The sequence below is a fragment of the Ovis canadensis genome, chromosome 7 (genome assembly GCF_042477335.2).
Source record: "Ovis canadensis isolate MfBH-ARS-UI-01 breed Bighorn chromosome 7, ARS-UI_OviCan_v2, whole genome shotgun sequence".
NCBI lineage: Eukaryota > Metazoa > Chordata > Mammalia > Artiodactyla > Bovidae > Ovis > Ovis canadensis.
This window is the reverse complement of record NC_091251.1, coordinates 27,035,561-27,052,068: the sequence shown is the minus strand read 5'-3', so window position 1 is coordinate 27,052,068 and position 16,508 is coordinate 27,035,561. Positions and strand designations below refer to the sequence as shown.

Here is a 16,508-nt window from a genome sequence, read left to right as displayed (position 1 = left end):
TGAGTCTGGAAGCTGGCCTCTCCTCCCCTCCTTCCCTTCTGCTCATTTTACGCTCTGCTCCAGCTGCAGCTGGCAGGTTGAGTACACATCTTCTTGCAAGCTTTGGTTGACGATTAGAAGTTCTTTTTTGGGCTACAGTCCCACATCAGGGCCAGCAGGGTGGCCCTTTGTACTTTCCCAAGTGGTTTTATATCCATAATCTCATCTGCTCTGCATGCTTCTAATCAGACAGGCTCATTGTAGAGATGAGGAAACAGGCCTCCAAGAGTTACAAAGCAAGAATTAAGGCCTGCAGTGACTGAAGCTTATGGTAGAGCTGGGTTCTTTTTTTTTTTTTTTTTTTTAAGATTTATTTCTTTTACTTTTATTTTTTTGGCTACTCTGGGTCTTTGTTGCTGTGAGTGGGCTTTCTCTAGTTGCAGAGAGTGGGGGCTACTCTTTGTTGTGGTGCACAGGCTTCTCCTAACGGTGGCTTCTTTGGTTTCAGAGCATGGGCTCTAGGCACATTCAGTAACCACACAGAGGACTCAGTAGTTGAGGCTCTCGGGTTCTGGCTCAGTAGTTTTGGCGCAGGGGCTAAGTTGCTCTACGGTATGTGCAGTCTTCCCAGGGCAGGGGTCTAACCTGTGTCCTCTGCATTGGCAGATGGATTCTTAATGACTACACCACCAGGGAAATTCCAGAGCTGGGTTCTAACCCTAATCTTTTGGCTCCTGGTCTAGGGCTCTTTCAAAGAGGCCAGTCTCCTTAGCTTCCCACTTGTGAGGAGAGCTGAGATCTGGTGTCCTGATTTGACTCAGCACCATCCCTGGGGACAGAAGGGATGTAAAACTTTGAGACCTTAAGGATATGTGAAAATCTCTCCTGTGTTCAAGGAGCAGACTAGTAGGTAATAATTGAGACGAGGTATTCCTTAAGCCTCAGAGAAGGCAATGGCACCCCACTCCAGTACTCTTGCCTGGAAAATCCCATGGACGGAGGAGCCTGGTGGGCTGCAGTCCATGGGGTCACTAAGAGTTGGACATGACCGATCAACTTCACTTTCACTTTTCACTTTCCTGCATTGGAGAAGGAAATGGCAACCCACTCCAGTGTTCTTGCCTGGAGAATCCCCGGGACGGGGGAGCCTGGTGGGCTGCCTTCTATGGGGTCGCACAGTGTCGGACAGGACTGAAGTGACTTAGCAGCAGCAGCAGCAGTCCTTAAGCCTGGTAAATCAAGATTTGACTCTAGAGCTGCTCTGTAAACTAGTGAGTCTCCTATCACTAGACGTGTTCAACTGTTTGCTTTTCAGAGATACTATGGAGAGGTCTGATCCGACCTTGTCTGAGATCCCTTTTCAATCTTGAGAGTTTGTGATTCACTCCTGCCCATTATACTTGGGATTCAATGGCCCCAAACCAGCTACGGTACAACAGTGAGCAAATCAGCTATCCTGTCTGCCCAATGTGTGAGGGGAGGCTACCTCACAGAGTGGCTCGGGGTTCAAATGAGATAATACGGGCCTAACAGAAGGCATTATTTCATAATCCAGTCCCTGCGACACTATAAAAATGTTTATTTTTCTTCATGTGTTTTATCTGAAGGCAAAAGGTCAGGGTAGAAGAGGAATTTATAAAGTATCCTTTCCCAATCCTCAGTATATAGTACAAAGCCTGTAAAACAAATGCCAAGTCCATCAAAAGGCATTACTGATGCCAACAATGAAGGGCACAAACTTCTGGTTGTGAGACCTGAGAAACAGACCTGATGGCATTGAAAGCTACTTCTATTACTTCAAAGCCCCAGTTTGGTGACAATACTCTATCATGATCCAAGGAACACAGTTTTCCCCTCACTCTGGCATAACAGTGATTGCTAACTAGGGAGTGCAGCACATTTGAGTTTTCCACTTCCACTTGACTGATCCAGTAAACATACACTTAACACATTCCCGAAAACATTCAATACTGGGAAGGGAGACAGCCTCTTCCCAAATTCGACCAGTCTTCCAAAGCTTCGTTTGTCAAATGCAAAGGCAATCGTTTCTTAAGACGTCTCACTTATCCAAATTTCACTGATTAAATACTCTAGGCATTAGGAATCTCAAGAATTCAGCTATATTCTCAAACTTTGGTATTTTTTCCTATGTGGCTTACAAGCTTTCTACTAAGACTTGTTTGAGAGGTTAAGTTGTATAGCGCCTCTTCATTTACAAAATGAGGGGATTGCATAAATTGGCCAAACAGTGAATTGTTTAAACATTACTGACAGAATAAGAGGCTTACCAAGACAAATATTCTAATGAGCTATAAATCCTGAAAATGTGATTTTAATTTGATGGGCTACCTAGAGCTAAGCAGCAAGGCTGTATACACTAAAATGTCACTAAATTCGAGCATGCATGCCAAGTGATTACATTTCAGGGCTTCTCTTTAAGGAAAAGATTCTGTTTAAACAAATAATCCTACACATTTGAAAAGTGGGACTGACACTCTTGAACCTAACAACTTGGACAATTTCTCCTCTATTTATCTGATGGCTTTAACTGTAAAAGAAAAAGGATACAGAAGAGACATTTCAGCGTGTGAAGGGGCTTTAAATGTTCACATGGGTATCAGGAGAATTTGTTTAAAACTGCTTATAAAGATGGGAGAGAGAATGAGCCCCATCCTATTATTCAATAACCATGTTTGTGATGCATCTGCATAATCTAACCATGCATAAATTAGTATCTGTAATACAACACTTATTTGCATAATAATAGCAAGTTAATAGATGCTTAAAGAGCAGAGACCAACACCACCTTTAAATCAGACATGCCTCCAGGCACTTTGGCCTGTACAGACCAAGATGCCAGAAAAACAGTGAGCATCAACCAGAGGAAAACAGTCAAACGATTCATTTTTCATCCCTCTAGACATTTCACTTCTTTCTCCCCACACATTGGGGAACCATTTTCAAACCACAGAATAGCTTAACATTTTAAGTGCTAACACCCTTCTACAATAAAAATCTTAAATTACCACAGAGATTATCGTCAGCAATGGTAACATAATGGATAGTTTATTTTCTTAGAAATGTAAATAGAAAGGACAAATTTAAAAAACCCAAAAACCGCTCAAAATCATATCCATGTAAAAGTGGGGGTCCACCTATTTGCTTAGCAAAAATAATGATCTAGATTAGATACTTTCACCCTTCATCTCCATCCTTTAATTCAAATAACTAACTGAATCCAAAAACTCAAACACTGTATCAAGAAAAGGCTGTGCCTCTCTTCCAACCTCTGTATGAACACATGGGGCTGGGCTGGGGTGTGGAAAACATCACCAGTGTCACACAAAGGAAGAGCATGACGATGGCTTCCAACCTTTAACAAAGAGGGAAAAAAACCTGGAGTTTAAAAAAAATCAAAAATCAATAGAGACTTCTAAATGACTCCTTTAAGATATCACTTTTCAATTTAACAGGACAGATTTATTTGTATGTGGCTCAAATGTTCACAATTGCTCCCTGTACCTTCATACATAGGAATGAATGTCACAGTGGCAAACGGCAGTAATGAACAATCTTACCTGAGGATATGGAAACCTCCCAAGAGCAAGCTGGGAAAGGAAATAATATTTGTCTAGTTATAGATTTGCATGCAGGGCAGATCTCCTTAAGACAGACAAGTACTAAATTTCAGAACTGTATTCAGCAAATATAAAAAGCTCACAACCTCAAACGCACAAACTAAATTATTGTTGTAATTACATTGAGAGTTGTATTTAGAATGAACATTTACATTGGACAACGTTTTATTCCCTGATAAAATATTCTAATTTTAACAACTAAACACTATCGTTATGTCATTTCTCTTAGGAATATTCTCAGCTGTACAGGCATTATTCACATTTACAAGTGTACAACAGCTTCTTTTAGACAGAGATGTAAAATCATAGGAGACTGTTGGTTTTTTCTCTTGTAAAAATGGGAACATTTAATTGATCCGAGCTGACTATTCTGTAGAATTTTCAGTTATAAGAATTATAAAAAGAGTTGTAGGAAATGGGGAATGGGCCATATGAAACAGGAAATTTTGCCACTATTTTCATTTTTTCCCCGTCCATTCATAGTTAAAAGGAAAGAGCTATTACTAGTGGGAAAATGGCATTTCAAGATCGTGGGGCTGGAACAATAGGTCTGAAATTTGGAAAATGAATCCTTAGAGCTTCCAATTTTGCTTGATTTGTAAACTGCTATGTGTTTCTACACCACTCACTTAACTTTGGTCTTTGAATTCTCACCTGTGGAAACAAAATGATTCAACCAGGAACAGGATTAATACACAGTGATAAGATCAAATTTACCAAACACACTATAAGACTATAGTATAAGACTATACTATTTTATTTAAAGAAAATAGTGGCTAAATTTTGCAACTTCATAATGTGGCCCATCTTCAAGCTCAAAATCCTTTAAATGTATTTGTAACTATTTAAGAGTAGAATTGCTACAACAGGGAACTTTGAAGCTGGAATGGATCCAAGAAACATCAATCCATTTTCCAGACTAGAACCCCAGAGTCCCACTGAAGACATTTCAACGTGGTTAATAAGTGTGGGGATTGACCCCAAGATTTGCAACTGAATCCAGGATTCTTTCCAACGTATTATACTACCTTTCTATATCTTGAGAAGTTGCATATTTATTTCAAAGACACTGGCACTGCTCAGACATTTCTGAACACCTCTTTAGAAACTATGTTTAGAATCATTTCAAGTAACAGGAGAATAACTTCATTTTATTAGAACTGCATCTTACCCTGAACTTAAAATTACAGCCCTCTGCTTTTTGATCATGTAAATTATTTGTTGGCTAAGGTTTGAATGGCCTTAGTCAACAAAACCCAAAGTCAACCTCAAAGAATAAATATTTTGTTTCTTAATAAGGATAGACATGAAGGTGCTGAGGTTAATTTTTAAAGTTCTAAAACCAGTACATGCTTAAGCAACGTAATAGGAATAAACCTATTGACCTATATGACCAATAAAACCAATAAACCTATATGACCACAAAAGGTAACTACTTGGAAAGGGTCAACACTCATTTGGATGTATATATATATATATGTTTTGGAATACTTGGTAAGTTTTGTTACCTTGCATTCATTTCTTATATATTCGAAGTTCTCAGATTTTCAAGATATAAAGTTACACTATCATTGTCTCATCTGGTGGATGTCGTTAGTCCATTCAAGTATAACGTGAAGGAAAAAGAGTGTGAATGTTAAACTCCTTTTCATAGTTTTGCACGATTATATCTGTCTATATCCTGCTGTTAGTTAGGAAGGGAAGCAACTCAGCTCTCCACTGCCTCCACTGTACCCCACCCCCCCACCCAACACTGACCATCCATTTGACTTACATTTTGAAATACAGTGTGTTTCTGGCCAATGAGAATGTGTACATTGATTCAGGAGGAGCCACTCTGGTCTTCTGTGGCAGAAATGGGTGGGCTAGGCATTTGCCCCATTCTGTACTGAACTGACCGGCAGTGACAGCTCACCAAAGGCTGTCACCTATCACCACACCCATTTGCAGATTATGAGCTTTGCACACTCTTTCATTTGGACTTAAAAAAGTAGCAAGAGGAGGGTCTCTCATCTACAAAAGCTGAAGGCTTAACAACTACTAGAAAAACATTTAGAACATTCGATCTGAAGTCCTTCCAAAGGTGCTGCACCATTCACCCTGGTAGATGCTGAACATGTTATTAAGGCCTACAGAAGACTTCTGTCCACCTGGCTTACCAGCAGAAGAAACTTGCCCACCATACATACAGCTAAGGTCTAGACTAGCTGACCAGACTAGCCGGTCAACACTGGCCATTGGTTCTTACAGCTAAAAGAACTAAGCAATGATAAATGGAAGGCTTTTAAAAAATGGGATAAGATGAAAAATGTGAACTTTTCCCACTTCAACACAAAACCTCAAATTCTCAAGACATCACTGTCCTATGGAGAGGTGAGACTATAGCTGACTTGGACATGTGCACGCATCAACTTGGCTCCCTTCTCATTAAAAGGTAATTAGGCTGGCTGATGTCATTGATTTACTCTGTCAGAGACCTCCATGCAAGAGAACAGAGAGAAAATTCAGCTGGGAGCCTCTGTACCAGCCTGCTTGGGAACAGGTGGCAGTGCTTGAATAAGCAAACTCATCATCCTTGGGACTGGCTCTACTTGTGTGAACTTTCCTGATATCCTGTGGAAGCTCAGTCTTACTTGTCAACTACATTCCTGGGAGGACTGTTTCTAAGGCATCTTGCAGATTGGGGGGCAGAGAACGGTTCCTAGTTCTTGACCAGAGATGTACAGCAATCATTTCCTCTTTCACAGTGCTGCCACTGGGTTGTTCCAGCGGCAAGCCAAGGATTCCAATTCTGCGTCAGTGAAAACTGGCAGCGGCGCTGTAAGGGTGGCACGAAAAGCGGTCATTCTAAGGCTCTGGGAGAGGGAGCTGCCTTCCACGTAAGTCTGTCCTTTTAGGTTTAATGCAGCTGCAATGTTTATGTTCTGTACTATTTGTCTTGTGACAAAACAGAAGGAAATATACAGCCAGGCCCTAGAATCTTTTTATCAAGTTCAATTAGGAGAAGGTAAAAAGGAAAGGGGCTCTCAGCAGATAAGGTTGAGGCTGTCAAAACTCAAATAAACACTGAAACCTTATGGGAAAGAGGGAGCAAATATGCTATGAGTGACTATTTCAGAGACAGACAGACCTGGGGCCATTCTGTATCTTTTACCCCTACTGGTCTATTAATCTACTTGCATTTCCCCAGCTTTTATTGTCAAGGTATTATAAATTAGGAAACTTACAAAAGAGGGTATGTAATCTTCTCTGAAATGGCCTGCAGATATGTCACTGTACTAAATGTGTTTCAGATTTAATGAAGCTTTAATGTCCTTTTTAATTTTGCCTGTTTCTGTATCACCAGGGGTCGGGCAAGGCAATCAGCACTCAAGAGGGTGGTTTGGTTTAAAACTAGGAAAAAACTCATTTGCTTATGAGTTGCACTGTATTTTCTTAATTAAATTTACTGAGTAAAATGGTTTAAGTTCAGCCAACCAATGACCTTTGTATGTAGATTTAGATTTATAAATAGGTTAACAGTTAAAGAAGAAGAAAAAAAGAATCACAACAAAGCAAACAGATTAGGGCTAAGCCAATAGAAGTCTTTGCTCTCTTTTATCATCTTTACAAAAGAAGCATTTAAATTTAGGCAGCTTAAGTCCAGTTAAAAAAAAAGTATATTGAAAAATGTGGATCCATGTACGTGCCAGCAATTCATCAGATGACTCTAACATCCTTTTCATTCCCAGGAGAGGAACAGCTCATATTGTAAAAGATTTGGAAAAGCTTTATTTATTTTGGAGGAGTGGAGGCAGAGATGGGGGAGGGACAGGATTCTATGTAACATTAAATAAAAAAGTGCGTTTTAATTCCAAATACTTAAGATTCAGTAAACTGCTAAACACTCTGAAAACATTTACCAGTTAGGAATACACTTAAATAACAGTAAACTACTAACATTTCACTGTAAAAACTAGGACTGTTCCTTAGTGTCATCTTACTGACCTTTTAATTTGTCCATAATCTATGAAATACTACTGAGTTAGCAATATTTGGATAAGTTGGATTTTATGAGTTAAATAATCAATATATGTGTGGGTGTGATTATAACAATTGCCAGATACATAACAACTGCATGATAGAAACTTTTTCATTGCAACAAAAAGTCAGAGCAGAAGATATTTATTTACAAAGCAACAACAATGGCTTCTGTTAACAGTAAAGATCACTACTGTCATGAAGTCATAAAGGGTAAAGAGAAAACATACACTGTAGCCAGAAAGCCACTGTAGGACATAAACTTAGGATATGTTTTTGGTGACCAACTTTCCAACTTAGAATATCAACAGTGGGGGAGTTGTTTTAAATTTACAGTTATGTTAAAGAGCATTGGAGTTTTATAAAATCTTAATTTAGACATATTCTATGTTTCTCAACAAAACTGCAAATTGAAAATAAGCATTTTTAACATGGTGATGTAGCTCAAGGAGGACTTTATAGTCTGAAATGTTCTAAAATTTGTGAATTACCTGTGCCCATCTTACACAGTTGAATTTCCACAGAAGGATTTTGCCTTTAGACCATATACTGCAGTTAAACCCTCATTTTACAGGATCGCAGCAGCACTTTGGAACATTCAGACACAGGGAAACTTAAAAAAAAAAAATCAGACTTAACTATTGGATTACATAAAATTCCCTAGGTGAGATTTCATCCGAAGACCAATTTACACAGTCCTAGAGAGAGAGTTTAAATCATCTGAAACTCTGCTGGCAAAGGACCATAATAAATATTAAATACCTCAAAACCTACCCTAAGATTTTACTTTTTTTACTTTTCTTCCCATGTATCAATTTCGCTGTCCTCTTACTAAATGGTTTAAAAAGAATCCAAAGGATATAACAGCAATTTACCAGTGCTAAAGTGCTTGGGAGGTTAAAGTGACAACAAAGAACACAGTAACACAAAGCGTCTTGAAGCAGGGTTTCAATTAAATGTGGAGGATTTACTAATACAGTATACCAAAAAAAAAGAGTTACAAATTAATTTAATCTTCTGCCTATAGTTTGCAGCTGCACTCCAAAGTGTCTAGGGCTTAAGAACAAAGCCTTGAAGGGCCTCGGAGTGAGGAAAGCTTCAATTTTTAATGTATAACGCCATTAGCTGATAACTTGTGGAATCTGCAACCCCTGTGGAGGGGCATAAGTGCGAGTAACAGAGACTGATGAAGTGACATATTTGTTCATGTCTAAAACTATGAGGAAGAGGGTTATTACTAACACTATCAGGCCCAACAGAAATATGCCCTAATAACCTTTGGGACCCTCCACGTTATCAGTTCTCACTACATCAAATATATTAAAATCAAAACCTAATTCCCTTTAATTAAAGACAATTAGTTTGTTTTACTATTATTGTTTTAACTTGTATGACATTATAATACATTGCAAATTAAAGATGGAATAACAAATGGAATGAAAGCATCAAACTGTGAACACTTTTCCTCCCACGTTTGGTGAAATGGGCTTGTGACTGGTGTCTATTTCAGGAAATTTAAGAACAACCATCACTAAACATTGAAAAGTGGGGTAGAAACATTTCACCCTAAAAAGAACACAGTGGGACCACGCATATGTTTTCCCTATTCAATGTATACTTTTCACATAATGCTTTCCTATCATTCCAAGGATTTCTTTAACACAAACAGAATCATGGCTCAATGGAGGCATAGGAAGCTTAATTAATTTGCCCAAGGTCATACTGGAGGTTGGTGGCAAAGCTTGTTAAATTACTGGGAACTCTGGACTCTACAGATGTTTTGGCAATGGCAAAGGCCCCTGGTTGGCAAAGGCCCCATGAGACTCCCAGTGCAGTGGGTGAGCCACAGCAAATAACTCCTCACGCCTGTTCAAAAAGTGCCAAGTGCTCTGGAGGGCTCACAAATAACGTTTCCTTTGTGTAGAAAGAGCCTAATGGTGAGGTTCCCATCAGGGGTGCTTCTTAACATGTCCCAATATTTTAAAAGGAATGACTTATCCTCACCAGAGCCCACTGATAAAAAGTAAATTTGTTTTAACTTAAGGATCCCAAACACAGCAGCACAAAGAAATAAATCAAACGTTTATCCATCATTCAGAAGGTCCTCTTGCATTCTATTCCACTGATTACTAGTAATAATGGAGAAAAGATAGCATTACAAATAAATGTTTCTAATTCAGTGGACTTTTTTTCTTTTTAAATTAGAAATGGGTTTATAACAGTGGACACTTAAATGGGGCCAGGGCAACGGTAATTCACAAGTACAATATCCTGATGCTGTTCCTTTAATTGCTTTATTTGTTTTACTGTAAAAAATGATTGCTTGCTGTAGTCTAACCATGAATGTTGAAAAGCATGATACATTGAGGTCTCAACCTGGGCAAACTGTACCTAAACTTACACTTTATTGCAGCTTAGTTCACAATCTTCACCTAATATAGGGTTATATCCCAGTGCAGCAGGAGGATAAATCATCCTGGAATATTACTCTGGCAAAGTTTAGCTGTGACTGGAGCATATGTGCTTTCGAGCCACTGAAGCAAAGGCCCATAAAATACACTAATTACTGGAAGTTATGGTCAGTGAGTGATTGATAGCGCTCTGCAAGGCAACTTCCTCATTTTCAGCTCTTCTGACGGGGCTCATCCGCCACATAGCAATTATTAATTCATGACCCACCCCTCAGGCACTAGTACCTTTACCTCTAATTCTCCTGCTACCAAACAACTGCTGCAGCTGGACACTGTCTTTCTTCATTCTGATGGCTGGGTAAGGATGATAAAAAGTAGATTTCATGCTAAATGCTATTGTTTTGAATCTTTAAATGGTCCTTGGTCTTTCTAACCTTGCTGTCCTAAAACACATGATTCTCCTCCTTCTCCCATAACGCTATTTTACTTGTGTCATTTTCTTCCCTTTTCCCTTATAAAAAGGGTTTTGTGTGTCTATGCATTATATGTATATATGACCACGTGTGTGATATACACACACATATATAAACACACATACAATCTATCTGTCTATACTATACTATAGTAGACGAAAAACTCTGCCTGACTAATTTTTTAGTTGAACACTGTGGTTTAAATGCAATATATAACTTCAACTAGGCCATAGTAAATACGAGCCAGCAAATTGATTTAAAATAAAAGGCACTCCCCCAACCCTCCATTTAAAAAGACCCACTTTAAAGCTTTGAAGACATTCTAATTGTTTCAAGTTGATTTCCATCAGTAGCTTCACTCAGAGTGATGCTAATTAAGATATCTGAGTATATAACTGAATCTCTAAAAGTCTCTTAAAATCAACTGCAAAGGTCTTTTTTGATGGTGTTCTGTGCACTGAGAAGAAATTCAGCGAGAGACTCTGAATTAAAGAGAGATAAAGTTCAGTCATGATGGATGAAAGCAAACATTTTACTTTTCTAATAGAAAAACAGATGTTCTTCAAAATTTTGAACAATTCAAAATGCAATAGTGAGGGTGGTTTTCCTGTGTGGAATCTGAGATAGGGTAACAGATGAATAGATGACTCTAAGCTACCTGCCCTTTCAGGACTTGTTTCAAATTATTCCCCCTCTTCCGCCGGGAGTCAGTTCCAGAAAACAATTTGGAGGACAAAATCCATACCCTCTCTGTCCATACTATTCACTGGACAGTGTATCACATCCCACCTGATAACATCGTCTTATATACCTAATGCCTTGTAAGTTTCACTTGTTTAAGGGCAAACTCTAAGTTATAAACTTTCATATATCCTCTGTGACACCAGAGATAGTATTTTCCATTAGGCTAACCATGAGCATTTGCTGATTATGATAAGCCCCCTGATGGTGATGTCTCCTAGAGTTTAGTCAGCTTGGTGGTACATGGATGTTTCTACCATTAACACTACAATACTTTAATAAACATAGTATACAAACTTCTCAGTATTAGTGGTTGATAGTTTTAACTGGGGCTTCCTCTAATACTGAGAAATTTGTATACTAGGTTTATTAAAGTATTGTAGCATTAATGGTAAAAACAACCATGTTTTAACTGGCAAGGCACTCTTACTCTTACATCACTGGTTAGAATAATCATTTTCACATATTTCAGCATTATGATGAATTTAGCTGACTTATTTCTTATTAAAGACTAAAGGGTTTCAAGAAGGAAAAAAGATTAGAATTAACTGGCCCCCAAATATTTCATGTGCCTATGAATTTAACAACTATTCTCATCTTTACAGTAAGAACTAAGAAATGACACTTTTTCCATATGTTCATATAATGCTGACCTGTGTCCTCTAACAGTGGGTAGCTTTAACCCTGATAACAGTCCCTAGAGACCTCGCTTGGGTGGGGGTGTCCTCCACCTCTAAACTGCTCACTGGAGTCAGGTAGCTATGGGAACCCTGAGAAAACATCAGTGCTGGGGTATGGTCTATGAAACTCAATCTAAGCCACGCTTGTATTGCTAGGCATTTCAAAGAGTCACAATCAGGAGATATGCTCACACTTGTGGCCTCTCTGTGTGTTGCTGCTCCTTGAGAAAGGGAGAGAGGAGGCATGGAGGGGAGAGAGAGAGATGGAGTGGCCGTCCCCACACCAAGATTCCACGCATGCAAGTGAAGGCATCCTGAATTTTCCATTCTTAAGCACCCCTGGACTGCACCCTCATGAGAGGATGCTACATGGAATGCTGAGCCCTACTAGGACTCCTGATTCACAGAATCCTGAGACAAAATTAATGACTGCTATTTTAAGCTATTAATGTTGGGTAGTTTATTCAGAGTAATAGATAACTGAAATGCTATCCTTGACATTGATGTCAGCTCTCCTGCTCATTTGCCCAGTCCTGCGCACTTTGCTTTTTACAAAGAATTTTATTTATTTGTCCATCTTCGGCTGTGCTAGGCCTTTGTTGCTGCACACGCTTTTCTGTAGTTGAGGCAAGCGGAGCTACTCTCTAGTTGCGGTGGCTTGTCTTGTTGCGCAGCATGGGCTCCAGGGTACTTGGCCTTCCATAGTTGAGGCTCACAAACTCTGGAGCACAGGCTAAATAGTTGTGGCTCACAGGCCTAATTGCTCTGTTGCACATGGGATTCTCCCACTTCAGGGACTGAACCCATGTCTCCTACACTGGCAGGCAGATTCTCTACCACTGAGCCACCAGGAAATTCCCTATGAGTTTTGCCATTGCACTTTTACTGATCTTTTCCGCTCTGAGTCAAGGAACTCCTAAGAACAAAGTTTTTCTATCCCTACTGCTAACATAGGGCAGTACTACATAAATGTTTACTCATTAGATGGAACTTTTACCTACCCACTTCTACTTTATTTCAGCAGACATACTGGAGATTAGGTTAATTGTTGTGTTTCTTTAAGAAAAATAAACTAGGCCTTGGTTTCTGAAAAAACAACAGCAATTGTATTAATACATTTCAAAATACAATAGAGCTGAACCAACTATAGGGATAGTGTAGGTAGCAATCCTGTGAAAAGCAGTGATGAGTTGAGTCACAATAAACCAGTCTTTCCCTTTATCTAATTTCCTGCTCATTTACATCTACCATTTCTCACTCCTTTCTTCAAAACTACTGACCTACTTCTTTTCTACAGCTTAGTGGAAGAAGCAGGCTTTCACCCAGAGTCAGGATATTTAACTGCTGCTGCCTGGTTAAATCATCTAGCCTTTCTGGAAAAGTCCTTTAACTTCTCTAGATCTCAGTTTTCTTATTTTGCCATGTAGGAACTTTGACGCTTACAGATCAAAGTTGGTGGAATGATCTTCGATACCTTAAATTGCTGATTTTTTGGTCACTTCCCACCACAGTGGGAAGAAGCTTAAATGAGATAATGAATATCAAATGGCTTTGTTAAGTGTTACCTACACATAAAGTGTTGATATCCTTCCAGAATGACACTGAGCAAGAAGATGTCAACAGTGAGCAATAGAGGAAAGTGCACTTCCCTTCACATCAGAGGTCCCAGCTGCAGGGCTTCTTCTGCACAGTCCTAGCTTTTGCTGTACCTGCAGGCGCAGTCTCTCCCTGGGATCCAGCGAGGATCTGAGCTTATTCACTGATAGGAGGAGGGATCTGACTTAACAAGTTCTAATGTCTCTCTTCTAAATAGTTAAAAGACATTTTGGTCTCTAAATACAAGGATAAGGTGTGTAAAAGGTGTCTAAATAAATGCTAAAAACGTTATTACTCAGGTCAGAATCAAAGCATGTAAAGCAGACTGGACGATCTTTGAGAGGATTTTTAAGTCAATTCCGGGTCACCGGATTTGAGTATTGATAGAACTCTATGATGGAGAAGGCAATGGCAACCCACTCTAGTACTCTTCCCTGGAAAATCCCACGGAAGGAGGAGCCTGGTAGGCTGCAGTCTGTGGGGTCGCTAAGAGTCAGACATGACTGAGCGACTTCACTTTCCCTTTTCCTTTCATGCCCTGGAGAAGGAAATGGCAACCCACTCCAGTGTTCTTGCCTGGAGAATCCCAGGGACGGGGGAGCCTGGTGGGCTGCCGTCTATAGGGTTGCACAGAGTTGGACACGACTGAAGTGACTTAGCAGCAGCAGGACTCCATGAGCAGTGATTGTTACTGCTGGGTATCTCAAAGGTAGCAGCAGCAGTTCCTCAAATTATCACACTCAGAGAACTGCAGAGTTGACATGTCACTAGAACCCCTCCCGCTTCTTATCTTTTAGATCTCACCTCTAAAGTAACCCTACACTACTCAGTTACCCTTATTGTACGATGTTATTTCTGTCCAAAAACTTACTACTGTCAAGCATAGTATATATTTATAATGTAGGCTCCGTGAAAGCAGGGATTTGTCCCTTTCCTTCTCAGCAATGTCCCCAGTGACCATCACGGTGCCTGCCACATAATGGCACTCAACAAAAATTTGCTAAGTGACTAAATGAATAAATGACTGCATCCTGTCTAACTTTATACTTGGCTCTTCTACAAAATACTTCTTAAAAAAAAACCCCAAACCTGAGACAAGTCTTTAGTCACTACTTAAATGATTCTAGGGATGGGTCATTTTTTACTTCTAAAGGGACAGCAGCACTGTTGAATAGCAAGGGTGTGGGGATTTATTCATTAGAATATTTTTTTGAAGATTTTTTTTTTGATGTGGACTATTTTTAAAGTCTTCACTGAATGTATTACAATATTGCTCCTGTTTTGTTTGTTTGTTTGTTCGGTTTGGTTTTCTGACTACAAGGTATGTGGGATCTCAGCTTGAGGGGGTTCAAAATATGGAATGATAATCGTATCCCCTGCACTGGAAGGTGAAGTCTTAACCCCTGGACTGCCAGGGAAGTCCCAGAGAATTCTGCTTTATACTAAATAGAAAACCGTGGACTTTTTGTTTTTTTGTTAGCTTCAGAAAGTTTGGCCTGCCAGTCATAAAGTAGCAGACTGCCCATCCTCTACTGACAATTCTTCAAACGTTGGAAAACGAGTTGTTAAACAACTGCTTTGTCCTCTCTTTATTTTCTTATTTTTTGTATCAGGACTTGATTCAAATGTTTTAAAAGTCTAAATTGCGTGTGCTTGTGTTTATACACAATTTGGACATGTGCTATTGAAAAAACCTTACGAACAGTCTGAAATCCATCAAAATAACAAAATGCTTAGCTGGGATTGCTAGCACCTGTTCCATCTTGTTCTGTTAATCTCATGGTTGTTCACGATAGCTCTGAGCACAAAGCAAGCTCAACAATGCCTCATTCAGTAGCAAACACTTCACTTTGTCCGCCAGTTTCCCATGCACTACCATCACTGACAACCTTGGAAAATGCACATTTAGGCATGGTAATCTGGGACAGCTGGATCCCTTCACAGACCCGGCAAAGGACTGAACCAGTCAATCCATCATCTGCCAAAGGTCATTTTAACAGCTTCTTTTTGCAATAAGTTAACATAAAATTTCAGACAAAAAAAATGACAATAGAAAAAAATCAAGTTAAGACAATTGCAGAAAGGGGCGTGCAGGCAGGGGCATGAGTGACAGAAACTGTTGCATGCTCTCTTCCTCAATATTCTTCAGTGGAAGGGAAAGAGGCCCACGACAAGAATCCCAGAACCACACTTCTACCCACTTTCTCATACAATCTCCCACTGAAACGCCCTTTGTCCTAGGACCCTTCCACTTTAACCCTTCTGCTTTCTGGTGGTTTTCAGCAGAAACTTCGATCAACAGGTAAGATATTTCACTAGACGGGGCAGCAGACAATACATTATAGTAAGAGTCAATGTCCACACAGGTGCTTGACAACGATTATAAAAAGGGAGAGGAGGAAAAACTGGTTATCTGTGGAGCACACCAAAGGCTAAGCTGTCATGGTTGAGAGAAGCTGGCAGCAGCTGCTCAGGGGGCATCCAGAGCCATCCGTCACCCCTCAGACCAGGCTCACAGTGACCACGGGCTAGGAAAGCAAACAAAACTGCAGCTACAGACTGACTGGACAAAGTGACATTTCTGTTTGTTTGTTTCAAAAGCTGGAAATAGGTAGGTTCTTCAGTATATTTAGAGGCAGGGGCTGAGTCTAGATAATGCTCCATAATTTTTTCACTTGGTAAAACATTCACTGCCTAGATGTTATTTCAAAAAGAAGCTTACTTCTCAAAGTGCCTTCTTAAAATATATATATGTTTATTACTATTGTTTATCACCTGTCTCCTAATTAATTGTAGGTTCAACAAGGAAAGGGAACATGCCTGTTTTATTTATCAATGTGTCCCCAGCACCCAGTAAAGTATTTGGCACATAAGAAGTGTTCAATAAAATTTATTAATGTTATATTAATATATATGTAAATTAATCAGTTATATTAATTATACATTAATATTATACTAACAATGCATTGA

At 39.4% G+C, this 16,508-nt stretch overlaps 1 protein-coding gene across 10 annotated transcripts in view; it reads right to left on the bottom strand.

Annotated features, from left to right (window-relative positions):
* The window catches only part of MAP2K5 (mitogen-activated protein kinase kinase 5), a 264,501-nt gene that overhangs the window by 85,347 nt on the left and 162,646 nt on the right, over nucleotides 1-16,508 (bottom strand). For 5 of the 10 annotated variants that reach the window (XM_069597653.1, XM_069597650.1, XM_069597657.1 and 2 more), the window contains one exon: nucleotides 3,558-3,587. The exons of 3 other annotated variants lie outside the window; for them this stretch is intronic. In XM_069597653.1, coding sequence (XP_069453754.1) covers nucleotides 3,558-3,587 — 30 coding nt within the window. Of the gene's footprint in view, nucleotides 1-324; nucleotides 3,353-3,557; nucleotides 3,588-16,508 lie in introns of those variants that run through there. 2 more of the 10 variants (XM_069597656.1, XM_069597658.1) reach the window with 1 other exon arrangement.